The sequence below is a fragment of the Plectrocnemia conspersa genome, unplaced genomic scaffold (genome assembly GCF_051122295.1).
Source record: "Plectrocnemia conspersa isolate PC_06_02 unplaced genomic scaffold, ASM5112229v1 ptg000009l, whole genome shotgun sequence".
Taxonomy (NCBI): Eukaryota; Metazoa; Arthropoda; class Insecta; order Trichoptera; family Polycentropodidae; genus Plectrocnemia; species Plectrocnemia conspersa.
This window is the reverse complement of record NW_028277173.1, coordinates 26,741,232-26,767,946: the sequence shown is the minus strand read 5'-3', so window position 1 is coordinate 26,767,946 and position 26,715 is coordinate 26,741,232. Positions and strand designations below refer to the sequence as shown.

Genomic DNA, 26,715 nt, shown 5'->3' with positions numbered 1-26,715 from the left:
GTTACCTACCATCTCACTCATATGCACTCCTGGTAGATTATGACAAAAAACCCGTACAAAAATCGTTTTGTGTGTCACAAAATGGTAGTTTGAGGCGATAATTTTTAGCATACGCTACTTTTGTGATTGCTGGAATTAAGAAAAAACCTTTTTTGCAATAATTAAAACAATAAATTAATTGTCTGCTTCACGGACCGACTAATGAGAGATCCGCTAAGGAACATGCTGCCATTCGCCGCCGTCACGTCAGTGTTACCAGAGTGCCACCTAATTTTTGGTATGAATAAATAGGTATTCACAATAAAATATTTAATTTATTATAAAATCAATTTAACCTATAAGTAATATTTTAAGTTGAAAGTTCAGTAAAACAGCAACGTGCTACTGTAATAGGTGAAGACAAGAGACTAAAAATATTGTAATAAAATAAATTTGTAATAACAGGATGAAAATGAAAATTTTAATGAATACATAATGAGTTTGGATTTATCACGAGCAGTGTTTTAGTGATCTAAAACATTTTTTATGTCTATTATATTTCATTCGCATTATTATTAAAAAAAGTAGTGAGCTTAAAAATAATATAATATCTTTAGTCAAATTATAAATGGTAGCGTTTCTCAGAAAAATCTTATAGTATTTTTTTATTATTATTATTTTTACTTTAACTGTATTTTGTATTTATTTACGGATTTATACATCATTTATTCTCTTAGACTTGTCTGCATCTCTGTTTTTTCAGTATCTGTCTTTATTAAAAACTTATTATGATTTGTCACTATATGTATAATTCATATTATGTTATACCCGCACTTCACTCTCCGAAAGTTGTCCTAGTGGAAGTTCGACCGAAGTCGGTCAAGGTCGCAGGCGTAGCCGGGAATTTCATACGCGTGCACGCTTCTCAACCTCGCGTATTATAACTACGTGCGTGTTTTAAACACAAAAAAAATTAAAGCCAAATGGAGAAAAAGGAGATGGTGGATGATTGCAATGCACCGGAATAGATCAATGTTAGTAAATAAGACATTTTATGTTGAATCGAGGCTTCACTGTCACTAATAAATAATAAACAGGAAACGTTCAAGTGTGCAACTAATGAATAATTTCTATTATTTTTTAAGGAAAAGTATGGAAAGTCAATTTGCTGAATTGAGATTTTATATACAATATATAGCTTAGGTCTTTCTCTTTATGATACATGCAAAATTGACTGCGGATTTTTGCGGTTTTTAACACATTGCATACCTTAAAAATGTATTATTCTTAAAAATGGGACGGGGCTTAGTCGCGAAAGTTACGACCTAAAAATTTATTCAGAATCACCAAATATACACATATTTAAAAAAAAAAACGATACCGGGTATGATAAAATGCTAGTCAAATACTTTTTCTTAATATAAAACAGCAAATTTGTGACATATACAATTTTTTTTTTTTACGCTACGCGGCTAAATTTTTTTATTACGCTACGCACGGCCGTTAAACACGGAATTCCTCTTCCTCGGGCCTACAATTAAAGAAATGTTAACGTCAAATTTAAAATACAGTTTTGTAATGATTGTAATTTTTTAATAATATGGTTACCGTGGTAAAATCAGTAAACGTCAAATTGTGGATCGCGTACTAATGAAATAAAATAAAAATTTGTTTGGAATGACTAAATATATACATATTTAAAAAAACGATACCGAGTATGGTAAAATGCTAGTCAAATACTTTTTCTTAATAAAAAACAGCAAATTTGTGAGATATACAATTTTTTTTTTACGCTACGCGGCGAAATTCGCACGACCGTTCAACACGGAATTCCTATTCCTCGGGCCTACAATTAAAGAAATACTTTAAATAATTGTATTTTTTAGCACTTATAATATTATATATTTGACTAAGAGCACTTATGGAATCAACTAAAGTGGAGAAATAATTTTGACCGTCCAGATCGGGCAAAAATACCAAACAGTGGCGCGATCGTGAAGACGCCTATATTAAAATTGAATCGTTCTATCTCAGTTTGCGATAAACCATCTCTATCTCTCTCTCTCGTCACGCGAGAGAGCGAAAGGGAAAGTATCTCGCCGCTCGCGCTCGAAGCGTTTTCGGGTATGACTTTCGGAAAGCGAGGGAATTTTCGGAGGCGACGAAGTCGGCCGCCTCGACCCAAATTACCCCCATTTTACCTCCCGTTCGCGGTGACCTCGGAGAACTTGCGAGAGATTTTAGCGCGGGGACAACCGAGCTCGACCGAAGTAAGCCCGAATTTTCACATTATATTTCCCGTCCTTGGCCAACTGTCGCCTACTTTCGGAGAGTGAAGTGGAAGCTTTAGAAAGGAGATCAAGAGACGAGTAGTGTCAGCAAATGAATACTATTTCAGCCTAATAAAACAAATCAAATCACGGACACTATCTCGTCGTACAAAAATATTGCTTTACAAAACGCTGATCAGACTAATTCTGACATACGATTCAGAGAGCTGGACACTTACAAGGGCCGACGAAAGGCTGCTTGACATATTCGAGAGAAAAGTGCTTCGCAGGATATATGGCGTTATATACGAGAGTGGTGTATACAAAACAATCAGGAGCTCTACACCCTCTTCCAAAAAGAGAGTGTCTCCACCTTCATCAGAATTGGAAGACACCAGGATGGAAGTTGGAAGAAAAATATGATTGTAGCCGTGTATGTTCGGATTATATGTAGTTTAAAAATTGGGATAGCGAACCTAACTTAACCGGCGAACAGTTGATTAAAAAATATGGAACAGTGTACTTAACCAATCAATGACCGGTATATTTGAAGTCTAGTCGTTTAATCGCCGTAGGTGTTCTCCTCTCCATATTGTTAATCTTTCAACATCCCGACTTCGCAGTTTCCACCCTCTTGAATTCGCATAAAATAAAAATAATATATGCATGTCTTTATTCCTTTACAGCGAATCAGCGTGACAAATAATCAGATTATATTATTTGATAATTTTAAGTGAATACTACGTCTTTATTTGGTATCACAGCGCCCCACAAGTCTAGCGCCCCAGGCGATCGCCTGTACTGCCTTCCCCTCGGGCCGGCCCTGTCTGTGGTACTTGAAAACGCCCGTTAGTTTGTGCCATCGATACACATAAGCTATTTTACCTGCTTTAACTAAACTTAAATACAGACAAAGAGTCAAGGCGAGCGCCCGTGACCTAAATATCAACGACCAAAATAAACCTAAAATAACGTCACTTATTAATATAATAAATAAAACACATTTATAAGTAACAAGGCACGCTTTATTTAATATAAATATATAAAAGTATTTTTTAAATTAATTTTATAGTCAAATTTCAACAATAATTGCATTAAATAGTGATTTTATTCAATATCGTCTTCGTCGCTCTCTTCGTCGTGAAATGCGCCTTCGCCGGGCTTCTGAATCAACTTCAAGTCTTCGGCCGCTTGCAAACATTTCTCCGCAATCTCCTTCACGACTTTTCGGCTGCCGTCGTCTTCCAATTTAGTGATGGCCATTAGAATTTCCAATATGTTGGTAGCGATGATCTTCTCTGCCAACTCTTTATCGCAGGTGAGTATGTTGTGCAGTAAAAACACTCCTCTGTGTTGTATTTCCATTTTGGGGTTCGCTAAAAGACTGTGCATTGTCTCTAACCAAGTGGACGTTTCTAAAATTTTCTCGCAGCATATTTTGCTCGAAGATAAGATAGCCAATGCGCCGGCGGCAGCGACCGCCGTCTCTTCGTCCTCGTCTTGGCACAAAATGCATAGGAATTTGATTTTATCGTTTTGACATTCGTGCATCTTTAAGACGTCTTCGGAAAGAACCATATTGGTGATGACTTGAGTCGCGGCTCTCTTCAGCATGTCGTGCTCTTCGAATAGGAAACTTTCGATCTTGTTCATGCCGCATTCTTTCAAGATCCTCTGTCTCATCGTTTCGTTCATACTGGCCAAGTTGCAGAGACACATCAACGATTCAAAGTTCTCTAAAGCCGTGCAGTCCGGATGTAACAGGGCAGATAGGGGACGTACGATCTCGAGACTTCTTTGGCCCGGAAAAGCCACTTCTGGATTAATGGTGATTCCGATCCTGGCTAAAGCTTGAGCGGCTTGTTTTTTGCCATTACCCGTTCCCTCCAAAGCCATGGGAAGCAAAGCCTTCGTTCCCCCTTGTTGTACGACAGCTCCTCGCAATTCTTGCTGACTGCATAAGGCGTTAAAGACGCGCGATATGAGTTCTTTAGAGTTATCGCTCTGGGTTTTAGACAGAGCGACTAGCGCCGTCGTCACGCCTTCGTTGACCAAAATGGAGAGTCTTTTATTGATGAAATCGGGATCGTCCATTTCGTGTTCTTCCGGTATGTGATGCTTAGCGAACTTGGCTAATTCTAGCATTTCTGGTAAGATTTCTTGCTTTTCGTACGCGTTGCATATGTTAACTAACGTCGTTACGACTCCGTAAACGGCCGATTGATCGCCGGATTTGGCCAACTCTACCAAAGCCTGAATGGCAGCTCGGTCTTCTACCAGTTTTTCTTTGACGTCGGCGTCTAGACTCAGATAAGACAGACCTTCGGCGGCCCAGCGCCTCATGTCGTGATCTTTCGCAGGATTGATGAGGAATCGTCTGCAAGCTTCGGCCAATTTCGTCATGGCTCCGTCCGCAAAAGGCCTGATGGACGCGTCCGTACCGCCGGAACTGCTCAATTTGCAGAGACCGACCAGAGCTCTCACTTTGATTCCATCGTCTTTAGATTTGTACAATTTTTTCAAAACGTTGACTCCTTGATTGATGATGGCTTTGGCTTTATCTTTTTTGGAAGCGGCCGCGATCAAACATTCGCAAGCGACTTTCTGCTGTAAGTATTCTTCAGAGTCGGCCATGACTAAGATCATCTGCATTATGCCTTCTCTGGATATGATAGCGTTGCCGACGTCCAACGGTCCCAAGAGCAGAGACGTAATAGCGACCGTCACTCTCACTTTAGATTCGAAATCAGGATTCAAAAGCTTGTCTTTTACATACTCGGTGACTTGGTCGGTGAATTTCTCTTTGGCTTCATCGTAATACATGTTTTCATATATCTTCTGCAAGCAGACGGCTGCTATCGTACGAGACGAAGCCGTGATGTTCATCGCCGATTCATATTTATACTCCTCGAGTTCGCTACAAACGTCCAGCAAACGTAGAACTCCTCTGATTTCGACGAAACGCTCTGCCCAGCTCAAAGCGGTGTAATGGCAATTTTTCATGACCAGCTCGACGATCGCGTCTCTCGCTAAGCCGGAAATGACTCTATTAGTGATTGAAAACGTCAAGCAAGTCAATAAAGTGTCGATTTCGCTCTTATGCATATCGCATAACTTTTGATCCGGTTTACTATCGGCCTTATTCTCCATTCCGGAAAAAGTATTCAAGATGTTCTGCATACAATATTGAGCCGCGTTCACCCTATCCACGTTGCTACTGTCGATGATTTCCAAAAACCAAGGAATTCCGCAAATTTCAAGTATCGCTTTCACGCGATCGACGCTTTTCTTGCACAGCTGTCCGACAATTCTGACACAGCTCAAATAAATTTGCTCGTTCTTCTCGACTTTCAGCAACTTGTGTATCTCTTGAATGACCCGCTTATCGAACATGGTCTCGGCTCCGGCTTTTTCTTTAGCCAGAACCAACAAATTATTCATAGCGGTCTCGCGCTTCTCCTTATCGGCGGCCAAGTCAAAAGCAATCTTGAACATTTGATCTACCTTATTCTCGGTCTGTGAATTCTTCAAAGCTCTTTCTTGCACGATTTTGAAAAGCCGAGCCAACATCGGTTGAATAGTCTTATTAGCCGGATCGTTGTTTAGCACCGCCCTGGCGTCTCTATACGCTTCTTCGTACCTCTCCAACGCCTCCAAAGCTTGAGATCTTCTGAACAGCGCTTTCGGGTCTTCCGGTACAATTTTCAAAGCGGCATCGCAGTCAGATATCACTTCGAAATAGTCGTTTCTTTTTAAGTATGCGGCGGCTCTGTTTTTATAATAAATCGCCAGATCGCGGCTGTCCTTTTCGGCGAGTTTGATCGCCTTCGAATAATACGATATCGCCTCATGGAACTCTTCCTTCGAGAAGGCTTCGTTGCCTTGCAGCTTATAGTTTTCGGCATTATTTACGATCGACATCGTTGCAGCTATGCTGTGCTATTGGGAACACACGTGGCGCGTAACTGATGCGACTGCTGTTTTAATGTATAATTATACTTTCCTCCTCTCTTCGGGAATATTCTGGTAAGAATAAAAATAGAATTCGCATTCCTCCCACCCTAAAAGCAGATGACAGCTACTTTGTTCTTAAATAATAGCACCACATATACTGACCATTGACTAAAAAGTGTAAAATGATTCATTAACTTGCTATTTTTTATTTAGATGAGAATGATAAGATATCATTTTAGATAACAATAATTTATTACTTATTTATTCAATAAGTACATAATCTTAGATAAAATGTAGATATAAAAACTGGTATAATTTATTAACGCTATTACGAATAGTAATGACCAAAATTGGAAACTTTGGGGAAAAAAAACAGAAAATTTGGGAATATACAGGTCAAATTCTGATTTTTTTTATATAAAAAGAGGCTAAGAAATAATAAAATAATATTATAGATAGCTTATCATTTAGTTCAGCAACATTTTTAAACATAATAAAAGCTTTTATAAAATTATTTGGCTGTCAAAAACCAACATTTATTTGATGCCAAATTTTGTCCATAATAAAATCTAAACATGTATAATGGACCTCCACAACATGTTTCCTAATTTTAAAATCACTTGTCCTGCAGATACTATAGAAAATAGTTCTATGGAAACAATTCAAGTTTTACTTTTGTGTTTTCTACATTTATTTATTAATTCATTAAGTCTAAAACTTGGCGATAGTAGCTACACTGACTGCGTAAGAAATATTATTTTGGTGGACCTCGACGGGAAGACAACGGGTGGCGATGCCTTTTCATTATCATATAACGTAATTTGTGTACTATTATATATTTCGATAAAATAATACTGCGGCGGCCCAATTTGTGCGTAATTGCCACCCGTCACTACCCGTCTGCCAAAATTTGAAGATCTTGACATGTCGAAATATAAATGGATAAGAAGTCCATTCGTGATTGAAAAATATGATGCATTTTTCCTTCCAACAGCAGAGCAAGAAATTATAATTGACTTATCTTGTGACAGCTAATTCAAGCATACGTTTCAACACGTTTTGGCTACGAGTAAAGAAAGATTTTTGTACTTTAATCTATAAAAATAATTGCGACCATAGTTGGCCACTTTTTTTTTGCTTAAAGTCAAGACTGTCATTTAACAGCTGATCGCCTTTGCGCTTTGGCGTAGTTTGTTTCTTGATTACGTTTAATTAAAATAATAATTATCGCAAAAAAACACAATTAATTGTTTAAATATAATTTTAATAACAAACTATATAAACATTCACGTATTTATATCAACTATCGTATGAATAAATCATTTAATAAAATAATAATCAATTAAAATACATCAGTACAAGGTTGTTACATAATCGTTAAGAAAATGTTGTCTAAAAGTAATATTTTGTCGCGTTTTTGCTTAAATCCCGCTCTGGTACGGATGATGAGCGTCTGTTGGAATTGTAATGAATCAAACGGTCAATTGTTTTGCGAGAAATGCAAAGTCTTACAAAAACCAGATAAAGCGAAGAACTATTTTGAAATCATTGATTTGAGAGAGGCGTATGATCTGGACGAGGTGACTCTAGCGAAGAAGTTCAAAGATCTTCAACGGCAGTTACACCCTGATAAATTTAGCAATAGGTAGATATGGATTTTTTTATAATGTAAAGTTTTTATTGTAGTTATATTTTGCTGTAGATCAAGAGATGAACAGATGATATCTGAAGAATATTCTTCATTGGTGAACAAAGCTTATTCGACTCTCTTACAACCGCTGTCTAGAGGTAATATTGTTTTAATACATTTGTAATATTTAAGGTTTTTAATATTGTTTTTGTCGTAGGAATTTATATGCTGAATCTAAAGGGTTTAGAGCTTGAAGAAAAAACGCAATTAGAAAGTAAATTTCTTATGGAGATAATGGAGAGAAACGAAGAAGTTGAGAATGCAAATACACCCGAAGAGATCTTAGAGATTGAAAAAGATAATAAAGGAATCTTAGCGGCACTTCAAAATGAATTGAACGAATCTTTTAAGAATGAGAATTTAGCAGCAGCTAAATCGATATTGATCAAGATGAAATATTACGACAGTATAAACAATCAAATCAAGAGCATTATACGGAGAATGAATATAGTAAAATAAATAGTGATGAATTATTTTGAAAATATTTTATTACACAATAATCATAATATATATGCACATATCTGTTCATTACAATTACATACATATTTTATATATCACAAAATCTCAAAAGCGGCTCGTAAACACTATGAAACAAATTAAACCACAATTTGAAACGTTATTGTTTTAGCAACAAATCAGTTGAGATATCGTTATTATCATTATTGCGACGCATTCTGCAATATGTATTCAATAATACTGAATATCCATATCGTCATAAACACAAGTTTTTGCATATATATAAAAATATAAAACGATCCGTTATAATAATATACGCAGACGTTTGCAAAAAAAGCTCCAAAATGACATACATTGGTTAATACGTTATAAATTTAGATTGATTACGTAATATGCATAATCAAGGTTACATATTTTTGATTACATACAAACCGAGAAATAACGTTCTTTGGTAACATAACAAATTAAAATAAATGCGAATGGCACAGTGATTCGTGTTTTTAAATTATAAAAAAATGATACTCGTTATAAATCCTCTGTAAACGTTAATACTATACAAATTAGGGTATTGTGACCGATCATTTATAAATCAACGAAATAAGGTGCATATATCCATAACAATGTCAGTATAAGAGTTAATATCTGTGGCTAAGAAGTAAATCATTGTAAGTATTATAAGGTATATACATATACTGGTATACTATCGCAAGTCAACTATTGAGTACTAAATAATAATAATAATATTTAAACATTAAAAAAAGGTAAATCGTAATATTTTAAGACGCGTACGACTGAGCCACAGATGTATTTATCATAAAAAATAAATTATATAAATAAATCCTTAAGAAAACTCGATCGAATCCAATCTGAAACACCTCAAAAGATCATAAACGATTAGAACAATACTAACACTAAAAAATGTTTCAATGTAATGTATAACAGTAACGTAAAATTGTTTAAATACAAACATAACATAGGTATTTATAAAACGCTTATAAACATACAATATTGAATTAAAAATATTATTAAAATTATACAATAAATATTTTTTGGATTTAAAGGAATGTTTGTATTAGATTCATCCTTATAAGATAACAATCATAAAACAAGAGTTGAAAAATTAAAATACATCGAATGAGGGGCATAAAAGTTTAGGCAGCAATCTCCAATACAATGGAATGTGTTTTAATACAATCAACAACATTCTAAAACGGAAATTATTTATATATCGAAAATAAATAAAACAAACCCAATATTATTTAACGTATGGATATCTTTGATCGATGTTTATAGTTAAAGTCCTTAAAATGTTCATAATGTAACTAGGCCAATATTTTGGAAAGATGCAACAATGCTATTTTTCAACTCTTCTTCAAATCAATGCAAACAAGGTAATTATTTATTTAGGTGGCATTGTAAACCATCGTTAAGAGCCGTTGACGCAAATGTGTGTCATTTGAACCTAATTATCTTTTATTTAAAAATTAACACTTGAATTTTCAGCGTCCTGTATATTGTGTAAAAGAAATGCAAAAACACGCATCTCCATCACTTTTATGCCCTTCAGATATATATATATAATATTAATAATAATTAAACAATGTTCGTAAATCAGTCGCACACATTATCATTATTGCGTTGTTTCGTCGCACTAATTCAACTTATAATGCACATTTTTTTAAAATCACTATCTTCGCCGTCAGCAAGTTCTGTCTCACTCAAGACGTGCCTCTTGCCGCTCACGTCGGGCAAATATGGCTCGTAGTCGAGTCCGGTCCTCTCGTAGAACAGCATGTAAGCGGAGCTAGGATCGATCGACGGCGTTACATCTCTGAACGGAGTGTCTTGAGCAGGAGGAGTCAGCTCTTTGCACGAGCTGTCGTTGTAGCAGTACCATGCACCGCTAGGGTTGCGGGCGTAAGATACGTAATGACCTCCGTTCATCATTCCGGAATGACTCTGCAATTAGTAAAATTTGTTTTTTGATTATATGTATACGAAAATAAATACATATATTATATCTTATATGTTCTTGTTCTAATGCTCATAAATTGAAATGAGTAGTATCAGCTCTGCTACAATGAATGGTTTTACTTGCAATAATCAATGTAAAATTAAGTGAAATTATACTTTTATTCAGGAGATGATGCCAGTTGTAGCACGTTTATTTTACACAAGGAAACAACTGAGTTCTCAAACAAACTGAATCTAAGTAATTATCGCAACACAAACTAGATGTCAAAGTTTGTAGCCCTATTATGCTGCTAAAGACTAAAGAACACTAGCGAAGCATCCAAACATTTACAGAAAAATGCATGAAATCTAATGAAATACTATAAATTTTAACGAAATTAAGATATTAAAAAAAAACGACCACTAACTATTCAACTTTACCCCCCCCCTTCCCTGTAAAAACTGAACTAAGCAAGAAATTCGCAGGTTATTCCTCAAAGAAAATCTAAAAAAAAGTATCGAATCTATCCCGAAAATGTTTTTAAAAATATGTTATTTCAGTGAAATCATATCGTAGTACATTTTCACCGGTAAATATATATCTTTTTACCAGTGAAAATATAATTTATCTGGCAGGTGCTAGTAAAATTATATGATTTCAACTATCCCGTATGTAGTAATATATACATTTACATACAATGTATAAATGTTACAAATGTATATTTTTCGGTGAACTTATATTTGCACCAGTGAAGTTCAAATACATTTTCACGAGTAGATAATAAACAGATTTTTTTTAACACAATTTTGAAATAACAAAAAAAAATTAATAGCATATAGAATGAACTTACCACAACGGCGTATAATCTATATTTAAGATCAAAAGGATCTTCCCCAGTCTTTAGTTTGTGCTGATGATAATCGACGAAGTCGTCGTCCACGACCGGAGTCTTGGTCAAGCTCGTCGACTCTAACCGCTCTCTGTTCGATACGAACACCGAACTTTTTCGCCTCTCAGCAGATCTTTTTTCGCCCTCAGATTCTTTCGTACAATCGCTCCTGACTGTCTTACTGATATTACTACTCTGCAGTCTCTCGATATTGCAAGGTTCGTTCAACGACTCGGTGCCCGATTGTACGGGTTCTTCGTCGTCCAGGACGGAATCGTCGGAAACGTCTCCTTCTTCTTCGCTCTCCATCACTTGGGTGCATTCGCTCATGCTCACCAGCTTCCTGGATCTGTGCTGCTTCAGCTCAGCGTGGCGCAGAATGGTCTCTTGAGGCACCGAGGCGAGGAAAGCGGTCGGATCGAAGTTCTTGTACGGAAAGTCGACTACCTTCTGCGACTTGATCCATTTGTTGTTGACGTATTGGAATCGCTTCAGATGTATGACCAAGATCGGGGGCAATCGCCATATCTGCAACTTTTTGGTGGCCGGCTGACTAGTGCGGCACTTGGCGCAGCTGTAACGCTGCTCCAGTTGCTCCTCGGAAGTGAAAGCGTGAAAGCAATGGTGAAGTTGAACAGCGGCGGCGTGAGCAGCCCGACTCTCGACCACCGATGAATGATCTATCCATACCTAAAAATAATCAATTTTAATAATCATACATTAAAAACGCTCAGCTTGCTTTGTATTAAACTAACCCTCTCTCTTGTGCTTTGATATCTCAAATGAAGCGCCGTCGGATCCCAATCGATAGCTATAGAAATTTTATCTATAGTACTGCTCTCTGGTTGAGTAGTATACTTCATGTTAGCTTCCAGCTCTTTAAAATCGATATAATGTATCTGAGAATCGTATGTTACGCTCGACTCGTCGAGCGTGGTGTTTAATCTGTGCCGGCTCTGCAGCTTCGGACTCGGACATGGCGACATTTTTATGGAACTGTATTCGGAACGAATCGGCGATCCTGACACATCTAGAAAATTTTCTATAAAAATCAAATAGTAATATATATGTAATAATAATTAATAAGAAAATAAATTACCAGACGTTGACGCAGCATTGTGCATCAAGTTGCGAAGGAAAGGTTCGTCTTCGCAGGGTATGATACATCCACGGCAGAATCGTGTCCACGGACAGACGGCGCATTTGATTCCTCCGCGACTCACCAAGCGCAATGTGAACGGAAACGTGTATCCTAAGCTATCGTCGCTGTAACATAAGAGGACAATTTATAAAATACTTTGATTCATAAAACTAATTGTTTATGCATTACAATAATATGAAATGAACATTAAATAAATGCATAAATTGAGCAACATTTTATTTGTAGTGTGCATTAAAATATATAAACTGCGCATTAGCGTTTCGTTAGTGTAGCAAACAACCGAAGTCAAACACCATAGGTAGTTATTTTTACCTTTAATTTAATTTATTACACCAATTTCGATATTTAAAAAAAGGTCTGGTTAATAAAGAGAATAATTTTCTAATAACATTTGCTTTTTTACTGAATTTTGATTTATGATTTTAATTTCTCGACAACTTAAGGATATTAGTTGTAGTGAATTCCATTCAAATCTAGACTTCATTGTACAAGCAGACATTATATATACTGATTTTGAAAAGGGGTTTAACAGGGAGCTATTTTAAAAGATATGTGCATTTAAATAAATACTTTGTTTCAAATTGTGCATTACAATAATTTGTGCATTAAATAAATGCATAGATTGAGCAACATTTTATTTGTAGTGTGCATTAAAACATATAAACTATGCATTAGCATTTTGAAATAATGTATAATTTGAGAACATTATAATAAAATAAAGTACAATTTAATTAAGTAATATATATGTCTCGAATATCTTAAATATATTTTTTAAAATATGTCATTTTAGTTAAATTATATTGAAATATATTTTCATTTGTAGATATATATTTTTACCAGTGAAAATATAATTTACCTGGCATGCACTAGTCAAATTATATGATTTTAATTTTTCCATACGTAGTAATATGGTATATATATTTACATACTTAGCATTATTTATTTACATGCGATGAATAAATGTGACAGTGAATGTGTATTTTTCGGTGAAGTTCAAATACATTTTCACCAGTAGATGGATATTTCTACTAGCGAAAATATAATTTAACTGATCAACTTGACAGTTGTGAAACGTCCATTTGCTGGACGCAACGCTTGCACACTCGGTAACGATCATTCCCACTGCAACAGCGCCGACAAGATTTTTTTGCCTTTGACGTCCGAGAAGGGATAATTGTTTTTTGCACTCCCATATTGGTGAAAATTCGGTTTAGTTATGCTTCATTCGATTCTCACTTACTGTAAATTGTAAAATAGTTATATAAAGTCTCAACACGAACCCCCCCCCATAAATTTGTCCAGAAAAATGATTGTCATTTAATGAAATACTATGAATCTTAGTGAAATCGAAATATTAAAAAATATCACTGACTGGCTAGCTTTTGCCCCCCCCCCCCTCCCCATAAGCAATTAACTTGAGCGAGGTACAACATATTGCATACCGCAGACGCAAATTCAGAGAGTAACGGTGAAAATTCCCTATATTTTTTTAATTCTAAAAATGTTTACAAATAAATGTGCATTTTATTTTATATATTGCTCTATTTTATTATAATAAACTCAAATTAAACATTATATTTCAAAACACAAAATTATTCCAAAAATTTTATAAACGGTAACCCATGCAAGTACAGGCCATGCCCAATTTATTTATTTTAATGCACACCAGAAATAAAATGTTTCTCAATCTATGCATTTATTTATTGCTCATTTCTTATTATTGTAATGCATAAACAATTAGTTTTATGCATAAATGTTAAATCTCTTAAAATAAAGTTTATTATATAAAGCTTTTTATAAGATAATAGAATATTTACCAATCGGTGGCGTGGTTGGATTGATCAGGCGGAGTAGGCGGCGGAACGCTGAGCAACCTCGAAACCTGAGTCCACACTGACGTGTACAATTGTTTGCTGGTGCAGCCCTCCGATATGGGAATGAGCAACGGTATGCCGAACAATTCCGACTTGTTCTTATGCTGAGACAAGAAGTACATGTCTTGTCGGGACAGCTTCCTATGAATAGCTACCAAATAACAAGGCCTCGTTGGGTCGTCGCTTTTGTTGCTGTCGCCGATTTTGCAATTGGCAGTCGGCGACGGTGGCGTGACGTCGAATTTGGTATCGTCGTCGATGCCTTTCAGTTGTTTTTGACTAGAGTATACTATAGATTCATCAGACGTATTATCACAGATTTTTTTAACATTATTTTTATGGTTATTATTGTCGGAGAACGCGTCTTGCTTATCGACACAATTGTAGCCGGTGAAGTTGTCCTTGGAAGGAAGACAGTTGTCCGACGATGGACTGTCGCTGCACTCGCTCGAAGACGACAGTCGCTGCGAATGACACAAAAAATAATGACGGCAATATTTAACACATAAGTGCCACTATAAATAAAAATAAATTTTGTGGTACTCAATAAATCAAATAAGTGATTTGAATAATGTGCAAGTCTAAAAAAAATGTCTTTACATACAAGAAAATCCCGTTTACTATTGCACGAATAATGTGAAACACACATGTGAAAAATATACATAACAATATCAAATGGTGGAATACCAAACAGTAATATCAACGTCTACAGAAAAATTGACACTTGTGATTTAATCATAAATTACTACCTTCAATAACATAGATATTTGTCAACTATAATGCAAAAACTAGAATAAAGATGTAAAAGCAATCGCTAAAACAATTTTTATTTGTGCAACTGTTACATATACTTGAAATAATAGTTTTTTATTAAATGATCATTTTTGTAATTGTAGTGATGCAGAGATTCTACTGCCGTTATTTGTTTTTTTAATAAGATACTTATCCATATTTAAATGTAATTTTAAGATATGTTCGTTATTTCGTTTAACTATTATATTAACAATATTTTTATTATGTAAAAATATGTTATTAAAAATTAAAATAAAAAATCTAGAAACATGACTCTGTATGCTATCGTTAAATTTTTGATGATTTTTTTCCACTACAATATTTACAATTTAGAGCAGAAATTTACTTTTACCACATTAAAACAGTCCGATTTTATAACTAAAGCAAAGTTGAATGACAAACACATCCGGTATGTCAAGTTAATATTATAAAATGATTTTAAATTCATCCCTAATTTTTTTACTTTCAAAGACAACAGTCACCCGAAGCGGTCAGCAGTAAAATTATCATATGGCAACAAATCAATTCGAAATTTATGGAAGTAGTTTTCTTTTTTTTATAATTTATCGTCTCTTTTAAAAATTATGTAACACAATATTGCAGTAATAAATTTTCTACATCAGAATATAAAAAAATGTATAATTTGCATTGTAATAAATTTTAAAAATAACTCTTGCAGTGATTTTTATACCGTAAATTTCACTTTTTCTGCTTCAAAAATTTATAATTATAATCTATCTATGCAAAACAGTGTTTCAGATATTTTTAAATAGATCAAACCTTTACAACGAGATTTACCTGTATGTTTCTAAAACACAACCACCACCACCACAAATCTAATTTTTTACAGAAAAATTAATCAATACTATTATATATTATGTACACTGAATTTTATTATGTTACATATTAAATATATACAAAATATTATCAAATCGCCATTGTGACATAAATTACAACAACAGTCATACTTTGAACGAAACACAGCGAGTCAATATATCACAGCGAAAATTAATAAAAAATAAACTTTTATTTAATTTTTGATTAAATAGAAATCTTTCACCAATATCATGCCGTATAGTTATAATAAATAATGTGTCAAAGAATCAGTTCAATATTTACTTGACGTGTGTGTGTGTTTGGGTGAATTGTGGGGGGAGATTATGTAAGTGGGTGTAATAATACCTTGAAGCAGAAAAGAGCAGGCATGCACAAGGAGGAGGTGGGGGGCCTTCTTACCTCGGCAGCGGCCGGCGGGACCGTCCTGGCTCCGAAGTTATCCGCGTCTGAAAATAAATTGTATGAAAACACTAAAAATATGTGAAAAAATGTACAAAGGCGTACACTATTGTGAGTAATAATAAACATAGAACGATGACAAACAGTTAAAAATTGAATGTCAATATTAAATAATCATCAAATTGAAACGAGGCTAAAATATTATCAGAAATCGTTGTCTAACACTATAATATTTAATACATCGATGCTTAGTTTAACCCTATAACGCCTGAATTTAAAATTTTTGAAAAAAATATAAAATTTAAAAATAAATTTAAAAATAAAATTCAAAAAAATATAAAATTTTCATTTTTATTAATGAAATGCGACGATATCGTCTACATCAGGTCTCGGCAACCTTTTTTGGCCGCGGGTCAAAATAATTAAAATGTGACTATTAAAAGGACTATTCGGGGTCAGTGAATATTTTTGGTCCTAACAACCATATATGTGGTCTAGTTGGGACATCGTAACATGTTAAAAAAATAATATTTGCAGAACTGAAATGGGTCACTTCAAATCATCAAACGGGTCACTTGGTGACCCGCGGGTCATAGGTTGCCGAGCCCTGGTCTACATCGTCGTCGGCTCCAAAAACTTTATATTTTCGGTACTAAATACGTTTTAATTAAACGTTACGAAAACGACACGCTCGGCGTTATAGGGTTAATATGAAAAATAACTCAATACTCTTTCGGCAAAGAATATAAGAAAGAAACAGATAAAACCACTTTATCTAGTGTTCATATAATAAATTTTAGCACTGCCTTTACTACCGCACCACTACGTGGATTGTGTACGTACCGATATTTTCTGGTTCTCGATGCATGTATGCTATAGGATTTTGGAAATTGCAGCTCGTGTACGGCAATTGGTAAGCATACAGGTTGATGATGGCGACTCCAGTCCGCAACCGATTTCGAAGGCACGGCAAACGGTTGATCCTCGGTCCGGAGACTTCAGCGAGCAGAAGGTGGTTCGATTCTATGCCGCACAGGCAGGAGAGGGCGTCGCGCAAGTCCAAATATCGCCCCTCTGAGTTGAGCCTGATGCCGTACTTGATGGGCACGGACCCGTCCAACTTTATGACTGTGGCAATCAAAAAATATGTTATGATCCATCTCAAAACCATCGATGATGCACATCAATACTCACCTAAAACTTCTACGAGTATGTAACTCTCCATAGGAAGTGGCAAACTCAACATGTTGAACGGATCGAAGCGCACCGACTCATGCTTGCATTTCGTACACGTTACTTTGGATTTGAGCTGTCCGTAAAACAGTTCCGTAATAACCGATTGATTCCTTGCTGTGTGTTGCTCCCACGCTTCTTGTGCGACGACCTTAAAAGTGAATTAAAAATATATATTAACCGATGGAATTTTAATACTCAAATATGATTTCAGAAGCAATGTTTGGAGTTCTGATCATTGATCATTGAAAAGCTACTTGAAGAAAATACCTGATCAGGTCTACCGTCTGAATCGCGCAGCTCTGTGTAAGGCCTTATTGCGACACGGTTCAAATCTTCGTGCAACGCGTCCAGTAGCCAAGCGAGCAGCTCTTGAGAATCGTGCTGACCGCCACCGCTAAACTGATCTGCGTTCTGACAGATGCACAGACGCACCCGAAGCGGCGCCACGGATCTAGCGCCGCTGTTCCACACCTCTTTGCACAGCTCTCCGTATCGTTGCGCTAATGCGCCTTTAGTGCCTAGAGGATTGTTCGTATTTAGCTCGTATAGATGCATATCTCTCGTAAAGTAGCATGTCAACGGTCCCGTGTTCCAAACAGCCTGCAGAGCAGCGTTCATGAAGCACGTGTTGCCTAAGTTCTGCAACCCAGTGGCGCCGGGAGGATGAGGCGTTCCAGGAGTGGCGTTGATCAGAGTGTTGCGCTTGTTTCCCGGAGTCAGTGCGGATTTACTGTAGATTAGAATATATTTTATTATAAAATGAGAGATGCAGGTATATTTATCACAGCTGTACCTGAGTGCCCCCATTTCTTCGGGCCACGTGAGGTCTTTGTTGCGCACTTCAATAAGCAATCGCTGTCCGTCGATGGCGCCGAGATGCGCCAGAGTGACGGATTCATTCTCAAGCAGAGTCAAAATTCCGCCTTCATCTTGGTTAATGGTGCTCTCTTCCACCAACCAAAGACGGACATCCTCACGTGACAGTTTCAGTTGAGAGCAAATGAATTCACTCACCTAATTATTGATAAGACAATATTAAGTACACTTTTATAGATGAACTGTAAAATTGATTATTTTTGTACTTGTCTAATTGTGGCTAATCTAGAGAAAGCGGCAGTGTACGCAAGGTATCGATGAGGCAAAACATTCACGGGCTGATAAGATGCGGCTCCGACTGTCGATAAAGCTGCTGCTCCGTATCCTCCGACCATGCCAGACCAAGAAGACGTGCTTGGACCTAAATTTAATTATATTATATATTTGACACATATTTTATTGGCTCGTATTTTTCAGGTAAGAATTTATATTAAAAGGTCAGAATATAAGCGGTTAGAATGATAATTAGACGGTAAGAATTATTTTGACAGATGATCAGATTCTTTTTTTTAGTCAGTATTTATTTATTACTCCGATTGATTGATAAATATAAAAATATAGTAATTACTTTAATTTCTATAAATTTGTTCAAAATATAAACAGGAGTAATGATAAGTATATCGAACATATAGCTGTATCGTGTACTTTAGAGAGCTAATAGTAATATTAAACCCAAGCTTTCCATCTCTTTCTCAATTATGAATAATGATGAAATGGATAGCTCTCAAACTGACTGTGTTAACGCAAATAGGGTAAAATTGCCAACCATTGAAAATGTCGTTACGGTGTGAGGATTTTAGCGATAATGATAAATAATTTGAGTCTCTTAGTAATGTTGAAGATATGTTTATGTATGTCGAAAATTATAATCAATCAGTCAGTGAGGAAGTGTAAAATTAATGGAGAAAAAAACATCGTTTGAGATCCCTAAATTTTCATATCGTCCAGAAAGGCGAAGAATTAAAAAACCTACGAATCAACAAAGATTTTTTCTGGTTATTGGAAGTCAGTATTATAACTAGTTTTATTGTTTATAATCAGCATCTTGTCGAAAATAATAAGCCGAAAATAAAACACAAAAAATTAGCTGGAAACAAAATAGATGGTCGACAATCCAGTTTCTTGAATAAGGAAGAAAGGGTTGATGGGAGCCACAATTTTGACCAATAGGAGAGCGCAAAAAAACAATTATCCCTTATCAGAAGTCAAAAATCCACGTCCAAAGCAATAAAATCGTATCGGCGCCGTCGCAGTGAGAACGCTCGGTAACGAGTGTATCCATTGCGATGGCGCCGACACGATTTTATTGCTTTTGACGTGAATTTTTGACTTCTGAGATGTGATAATTGTTTTTGCGTCTTCTAATTGACCAAAATTCGGTTTGACACTTTGACCAATCATCTCATATCAGAAATCTGTAGTAAAATCGGTAAGGATAGCTATCATATTTTTAAAACAGCGTAATATCCAATTGCACACAAACTATGGAGCAATAAGCGAGATGTGACGTCTGTCTGTACTTCTTCAGCTTATTTTCCCCTGAGATGATTTGGCTTATTTTAGACTTGATATAATGAAAGTTATAAAACTATAATTAGTTTAAGAACTTTCATTGGGTCAAATTAGGTTTGATTAATTCGTATAGGTTAGGTTTGGGTTTGAAGAGTAAGTTTCGCAACTAACATAGACTTTAGAGCAGTATATAATTTCACTAGAGCTTATCAGTTAAATTATATTTTCGCTAGTAAAAATATATATCTACTGGTGAAAATATATTTGGACTTGTGCAAATATAACTTCACCGAAAAATACACATTTATTGTAACATTTGTACATCACATGTAAAAAAATAATGATAAGTATGTAAATGTATATACATATTACTATTATATATATGAAAAAGTTGAATATTACTAGTATTATTACATATCAGATAAATTATTTTTTCACTAGTGAAAATATGTATCTACTGGTGAAAATGTATTCCGATATGATTTCACCGAAATTACATATGTTAAAAAATATTTTCGGGATAGATTCTAAAATTGTATAATCCAAGAATTTTTGGTTTAAAATCAGACACATAATTTTAGCTTTTTCAGGGGAGAGGGGAGCAAAAGTTGGCCAGTCATTAAATGATTTCATTAAATGACATGCATTTTTCTGGACAAATTTAAGGGGGAGGGTAAATGACCCCCCCTGCCCCTCCCAAATGACATCTTTGTTTTCATTCTAACCATTTTATATATCTGACCCTGAATAATATAATTATGACCAAGCTGTTAATAAAATTTTGACTATTTAATTTATAAATAAGAATATTACCATGATGTTGATTTGACGGCATATGCTTCATCAATCTCAGATTTCTTGGATAAAGTTCTAATTCTACTCCCGAATTTGGAGGTTGAATAACCTGCAAGATTGTAAAATTTATAGATTGTTTATTAACAAACAATAATACATTGAAACAATTTAGAAAAAACACAAACCTGTCTGGGTAAAGGTTGTGGGCCGCCGTACCATTGAGCTAAAGCCTTCCATAAAGAATCAGGCACTAATTCAAAATCCCTGTGTTCCGATAGAGTCAAATCTCTTTTCAAATGACCTCCTTCACCGGTCAAAGTTAGCACCTGATTGTTTCAACAAATTTATTATAACAAGACGAACAATTTAAGGTAGTGATATAAAAAAAAAGCTCTAAAATACATTGTATGGATTGGGTGCCAATAAAGACTTATTATCTATTGGTCCTGGTCGCGCACTATGAGAACTACTGTTGCTGGAAACTCCGCTACTACTGCTAGTACTTCCTAAAGATCCAGTCTCTGAACGGCCATATGTATCACCGCTCCAATCTGAAAACAATTAGTAAAATTGATACATCTACATCAATCGATTAATAGCTAACAAACGTCTTCTGTAGGTCATCCATTTTATTTAACAGAGGCAAGGAAATGCCACTCAAAAAATACACAAGTCGTGTATTTAAGTAAAAAAAATCAAAAGTGTAGATCAACCTACATGACCGTCTAATAAAAAGCAAGAATAGAACAAAACACGAGAGAAAGAGCGACTATACTATTAGTTTTATACGGTAAACAAAACTATTTAATCGCACCATATAATCTGCAACACGAGCCCATAAAACAATACGCATTGTCTCGCGAATTTGTATTATTTTTGATTATCCTTTATCAATATTGGGAAGCGACTAAAATGGTTTAACTTATAGGGATACATACTCTTGTTCTAATAGTTTATAATTCGTCTAAGCCACTAGAAGGAATTGTATTGCTCGACACTTTCTTACAACAGCAGAGAGAGCGATTGACTCAGATCAGCGCCACAAATTAACCAGCAAGGATCAGAAACCAGAGAGACACATCAAAAAGTACCACCTTTTAATTACCACCGAAATGACTATTCTGCCACAATAGAACATTGAGATTCTTCAAATGTTTATAATTAATACAAACCTGATGAATTGTTGAAGTTTTCGTCACAAACAATCGCCTCGTCGATCGGCGGCTGAATGGTTCTGTGAGTTGTGTGTCTGCATGCGCAACAAAGATCTCCTTTTTCGGCTCCGTTCGCATTGCCACTGTTTGTATAAGTCTTCCAAATGTTCCACCAATCGGCCGATATCAAATACCAAAACTGTCCGACGGAATAACCGCGCCGCACTTCCCTCGAGAGCCAACCGAAAACTATATATAAAAAAAAATATATTTACGAACAATCATTAGATTATAAGAAATTAATCGAATACGAACCGATTTCTTGCTCTTGATGTTTACATTGAGGCCGCAGCCCCAAGACGATGTGACAAACTTGAAAGATCAACTGCAAGAACGGTGCCACCAAATTATTCCCTTTGTCAACGTGCCAAATCAAGAAATTGTCCTGCGACAGTCCGAACTCTTCATTTTCGTGACTCATCTCGCTCGCTTCCGACGACAAAGAATTGCCATTTTCGGCCGTCGAGTCACTACTGTAACCCGACGATACCGTAGAACTTTTCAACTGGGGTTTAGATTCCTTCAGCGATTCTTTCGAATGCTTCGGAGTCGCTCCGCTGCCGACGATCGTCGTCATCATATCTTTTAGGGAATCGAACACATTGTTCGGCTCGTAAGCGGGTTTGTTACTTTTGGTTTTATTTTGTAGAGATTCATTGGCGACGAAGCAGAGGACGTTGATCATGTGACGCAGCTCCGCTTGATTCAGTACTCCGTCGCGATCGGCATCGAATATTTTAAAGCAAAACTTGACTCTTTCGAGGACGGGACCTCGGCAGGCAGCGCTCAGGCCGCAGCAGAGTTCTTTGAAGTCAACGTGACCATCTCGGTTTTCGTCGAGCGCTAATAGTAGACCATTGAGCACTGCTTTTGGTACCGGAGGAGAAAGAAGAGGACCCATACATGCAGCATCTAGCTGACCGCTTGCACTTCCGCTTATCAAGCGCCAAAAGTATTTTTCTAGTAGGCAGATATCCTAAAATTTAATAAAAAATATTGTGACTCACAAATGTATGTCGATCGACAGGCAACCTGTTCCTATCACCATAAGTTAGATATTTTTTACAATTTTAATTAATAGTTACCCTTTCTTCTAAATGTGTGACACCGGCCAAGCTTTGATAGAACGTCGGCGTCTCCAGGTCGCAAGATAAGTTCACATTTTGCTCCAGCAGTAGCCAGTTGGAGAATATGGTCGCGTTTTTGTGCATCAACAGCCATGATCGGAACGTCTCGAAGTTGACTTTGTCGCCTTGGCCGCCGAACAAGGTCGTCGCCACCATGTGCATGTTGGTGTTGACCTGGCATGATTTCCATGGCGACAAAGATGACCTCTCGTTCTGTATGGAGTCGATAAAATCCGACTTTGCTATATACGTTCCGGCTTCGTTGCAGTACAACGACCATAAAAATCTAAAAACAAACAATACAATTACGTAACGCTCGTTTCAAAGTCATCTACAATACTTTTAGAAAACGTAATAATATGAGCAAGAAAAGGAACAACACAAATCTATTTTAAAAGATAAGATAAGTCAAACAAAACGTTACAGCTTAATTATTCAGTAATGTGGAACCCCACAGCATACATATTGATAATGTCAGATAATGCGTTGTAAGAGATTACAATTTCATTATTTATTACTGACAAGATGATAAAATCAATCTAAGAGAGCGGACGTAATTGAAAACATTTTTTTATTATCCACTTCATGAAATATTTTTCAAGAGTTGTTCAAAAAACCGACATAATTTTCTTCTCTTTTTTTGTTCGGACTATTTTAACCCAGATTCCTTTTTTATCATAAACGATTAAAACCCAACTCAGTCCCTTTACAAAACCAACCATCGTCTCCACTTCCGTCAAAGTCAATTTCGAATACTGATGCATACAATTCTCCTAGAAAAATTAATTTATTACGAAAATTAAATCATGTTAAGTTAATTTCAAAAAATGTGAAAAAATAATACACGCACTAAAGCAAAAACTTTAACGTAGAAACAAAAAAATAGTTAATTTGGAAAATATAGTTAAGTCAATAACAGACAAAGGACTTTTAAGTGAGAAAAACGGCTTGTCACTATTAGCAAATTTTGATTCTGATTCAAAAGAGTTGTTAACTTTTCTAAAAAGAAAAATTAATTCAAAAGTAGCCAAGTATTCAGTCTGAGTTCGATTGTTAGCATTAACTTTTAAGTTTTTATTCTCCCAAAGCTTAGCAATATGTTCGACAGACTTTAAATTTTAACCTGCCTCACCTAAGAACCATTGGTAAATGGTATCAGAACTTGAACGGAGATTACGTTTGAAGCATTAAAAATAAAATCTCAATCGACAAATTATAAACTAGTTTGCAATTTAGTTATAGATGAAATCGCGATTAGAAAACTTACTGAGTGTAATGATATAATAATTATTGGTGATAAAAGTGAATTAATAAAGGAAAATATAAATTAAGAAATTACAATGTTCATTGTCAAACGTCACAAGGTCATTTTGTCCGTCGGCATTACAAACACTGCCGACCGCACAGGCGCACTAGCAGTCGAGATCAAAACTTAGCGCGACTAGCAGTCGAGATCAAAACTTAGCATGATTTTAGCCTATGTCGCCGTTTCTATTATATATATATTTATATATATTCTTTACTCTATGTGGATAATAAACAAATCATTATGAATAATGACCGTTCATTTACAGTTTTACAGAAATCGGTTTTCAAACCTGCACCCATGACTAATATATTACAAATAATGGTTGTATTGTCTGGAACTACATGACCACCGTTATTGCCTTTTAAAGAAATAAAAAAATATATTTTTTTTTATATTTATTTTCCTATTAACTTTGCATAAATATAATAAAAAAAATATTTTTTATCGTTTTTGGAAAAAAAGTGAAGTGGTTAAACCAACAGTAGCTGACAAGGCGTAAATTGAGTTTGCACAAAATTTCATTTATAAAAAGCAATCTTTCAATTGTAATCAATCAGCTTTACTGGTATGTTATGGTCATGTTCTTGACTCAAAGGGGTGGTTTATCTACTTCGCTGCCAAATGTAGCGGTTTGTTTGACTTCCAAATATATATAGCAGCACTTCCAAAATATTTTGACTTTAGAAAGTAGAAATATGAGACTTTTGTAGCCGGTATTTAATCATCATTTTGTAAGAATAATTGTATCTGATTTGAAGAATATTTTTATGGTTTTCCGTACATCTGAGAAAAGATTTTCTTATCGATAAAGATATTTTTATCAGACTTTTGCCAGTATTTAATCATCGTTTTGTAAGAATAATTGTGTATGCTGGAATTAAATATGATAGATTTGGTTATGTTAAATGTAAGCAAAATCATTAAATTATTGATAAAAAATTACATAAGCAACGTCCAAGGTTGCATAATTTAAATACAATACAATAAAAAAAGCAACCAGACTCGCCTTGTTCGACGAAAGCTTATCAGTGAGCATTATTGATCGCAAAAACTTAATAATAACCTTTCGGCAGCTAAAAGGATTACTCAACGCAAAATGATAATTTTGTTTATTTGTCAAACTCTTGGATAGTTGCCAAAGGATCCTTTGTCTGCTGATTACTCAGATTTTAGCTCAATCTAAATAATAATGAACGCAATACGCGGATAACGTATGTAGCTTATCTGACTGCAAACGCCGCATCCTTCATATAATTAACTGAATAACAAAAGCCGGTTACTGCGTCTCATTCATTGATAATGATATGTTATGTAAACATAAATTTATGGTAATTGATTATATCGATTGAAAGAAAATTGTCCGCTTTATATATTGTGAAGTTCAAGGAATAGATAAAACTTATCTAGGAAAATCTAAACTCTCAGTGATCTAAATATAGAATGCTAAGGACATATTGTACATGAATTTCAAGGTCTGTAGATTCCAAGAAAGGCAATATAAGGTAAAACGACATTGGTGACTAAGTGGCGAGAAGGAAAATTAGACAGGTAAAGGAAAATACTAAGGAAATGGTGGATTAATTATGTTTGAAAATTCATTCGTTGATAAGTGATTCGCCACTTTTGCACAATCAGTCTCGAAAATCTCTTATCTCGAACGCGCTCTCAACGCAAACAACGCGAGTAAATACACATAAACAAAAAAAATCAGTCGCATACTTGATCCTCTCGTCTTGAGTGCCCTTGGTGAGGAGCACCAATCCGCAGAGCAGGTCCTTGAACGGCAGCCCGCGCCTAGATCCGCCGCAGGCTAGGAAGAGCCTCTCGGCGAGGCGAGGGGGCGCCGATTCGGCGAGCACCTCGCTGTAGAAGGCGGCGGCGGCTAAGGCGGGCGCTCCGTTGGCGGCGCGTCGATGAGCCTCGCGTAGTCTCCGCACCTCGCCCTCCGAAACTGAAAGCGACAGGCGGTGAGCAACAGTCGAGGTGAACGAGTCAGCGAATGGTACCTCTCTTGAGCGCATCCTCGTGGGTGATGAAGCCCGGGCGGGACTCCTTGGCGCCCATCGCCGCCCATGGCCCGAGGCCGCGCGCTGTCACAACACTACTCGCTCGCTGTCACTGCGCACTTGAACGCGACGGGCGACACTGCCGTCGCGTCGTCCAACTGAGCTCTTTATCGTCGAAACGAAAACGTCAAAACGTCACTTCTGCATTTTTAAATCGTTGGCCATAAACATTTTCGAAATGTCGTTTTACTTCATTTAATTTAAATTCTTCGCGGGGTAATACCGAACGTTCAAATTCATTTAAATACTTTTAATTCTCAATAGTTTTCACTAAAATGCAATTAATATAAAAATTAAGCTATCTAAAAAATTAGTGTATACAAT

The 26,715-nt window shown here is 35.8% G+C and overlaps 3 protein-coding genes across 9 annotated transcripts; 1 reads left to right on the top strand and 2 right to left on the bottom strand.

The window, feature by feature from the left end:
• Positions 1-3,252: 3,252 nt before the first annotated feature.
• unc-45 (unc-45 myosin chaperone) lies at positions 3,253-6,362 on the bottom strand. Its single transcript, XM_088193067.1, has one exon. The coding sequence runs from the start codon at positions 6,168-6,170 to the stop codon at positions 3,357-3,359; it is 2,814 nt and encodes a 937-aa protein (XP_088049193.1). The 5' UTR covers positions 6,171-6,362; the 3' UTR covers positions 3,253-3,356.
• Positions 6,363-7,198: 836 nt separating this feature from the next.
• Positions 7,199-8,368, top strand: Hsc20 (iron-sulfur cluster co-chaperone protein HscB-like protein, mitochondrial). Its single transcript, XM_088191390.1, has 3 exons — positions 7,199-7,848; positions 7,906-7,991; positions 8,051-8,368. The coding sequence occupies exons 1-3, from the start codon at positions 7,589-7,591 to the stop codon at positions 8,350-8,352; spliced, it is 648 nt and encodes a 215-aa protein (XP_088047516.1). The 5' UTR covers positions 7,199-7,588; the 3' UTR covers positions 8,353-8,368.
• On the bottom strand, positions 8,367-26,472 carry Usp32 (Ubiquitin specific protease 32). Of its 7 annotated transcripts, none has more exons than XM_088191384.1 (19): positions 26,332-26,472; positions 26,045-26,276; positions 22,975-23,302; positions 22,145-22,865; positions 21,848-22,078; positions 21,078-21,226; positions 20,861-21,001; positions 20,694-20,784; positions 18,575-18,729; positions 18,286-18,506; positions 17,760-18,222; positions 17,451-17,640; positions 17,100-17,384; positions 16,203-16,303; positions 14,172-14,692; positions 12,292-12,458; positions 11,948-12,234; positions 11,154-11,882; positions 8,367-10,308 (listed from the first exon to the last, which is right to left on the bottom strand). In XM_088191384.1, exons 1-19 carry the CDS (start codon positions 26,387-26,389, stop codon positions 10,006-10,008), a joined length of 5,373 nt encoding a protein of 1,790 aa, XP_088047510.1. In that variant the 5' UTR covers positions 26,390-26,472; the 3' UTR covers positions 8,367-10,005. The 7 variants fall into 7 exon arrangements, with proteins under 7 accessions (XP_088047510.1, XP_088047512.1, XP_088047514.1 ...); XM_088191386.1 differs by having other exon boundaries at positions 11,948-12,222; XM_088191388.1 differs by having other exon boundaries at positions 16,257-16,303.
• Positions 26,473-26,715: the final 243 nt, after the last annotated feature.

Coding starts and splice junctions, on each gene's coding strand:
- unc-45 (XM_088193067.1), bottom strand. CDS start 6,170: ATGTCGATCGTAAATAATGCCGAAAACTATAAGCTGCAAGGCAACGAA.
- Hsc20 (XM_088191390.1), top strand. CDS start 7,589: ATGTTGTCTAAAAGTAATATTTTGTCGCGTTTTTGCTTAAATCCCGCT. Junction 7,849..7,905: donor CCTGATAAATTTAGCAATAG/GTAGATATGGAT, acceptor ATTTTGCTGTAG/ATCAAGAGATGAACAGATGA. Junction 7,992..8,050: donor CTTACAACCGCTGTCTAGAG/GTAATATTGTTT, acceptor TTTTTGTCGTAG/GAATTTATATGCTGAATCTA.
- Usp32 (XM_088191383.1), bottom strand. CDS start 26,346: ATGCGCTCAAGAGAGGTACCATTCGCTGACTCGTTCACCTCGACTGTT. Junction 22,079..22,144: donor ACATCAAGAGCAAGAAATCG/GTTCGTATTCGA, acceptor TTTTATATATAG/TTTTCGGTTGGCTCTCGAGG. Junction 21,002..21,077: donor TGGCACCCAATCCATACAAT/GTATTTTAGAGC, acceptor TGAAACAATCAG/GTGCTAACTTTGACCGGTGA.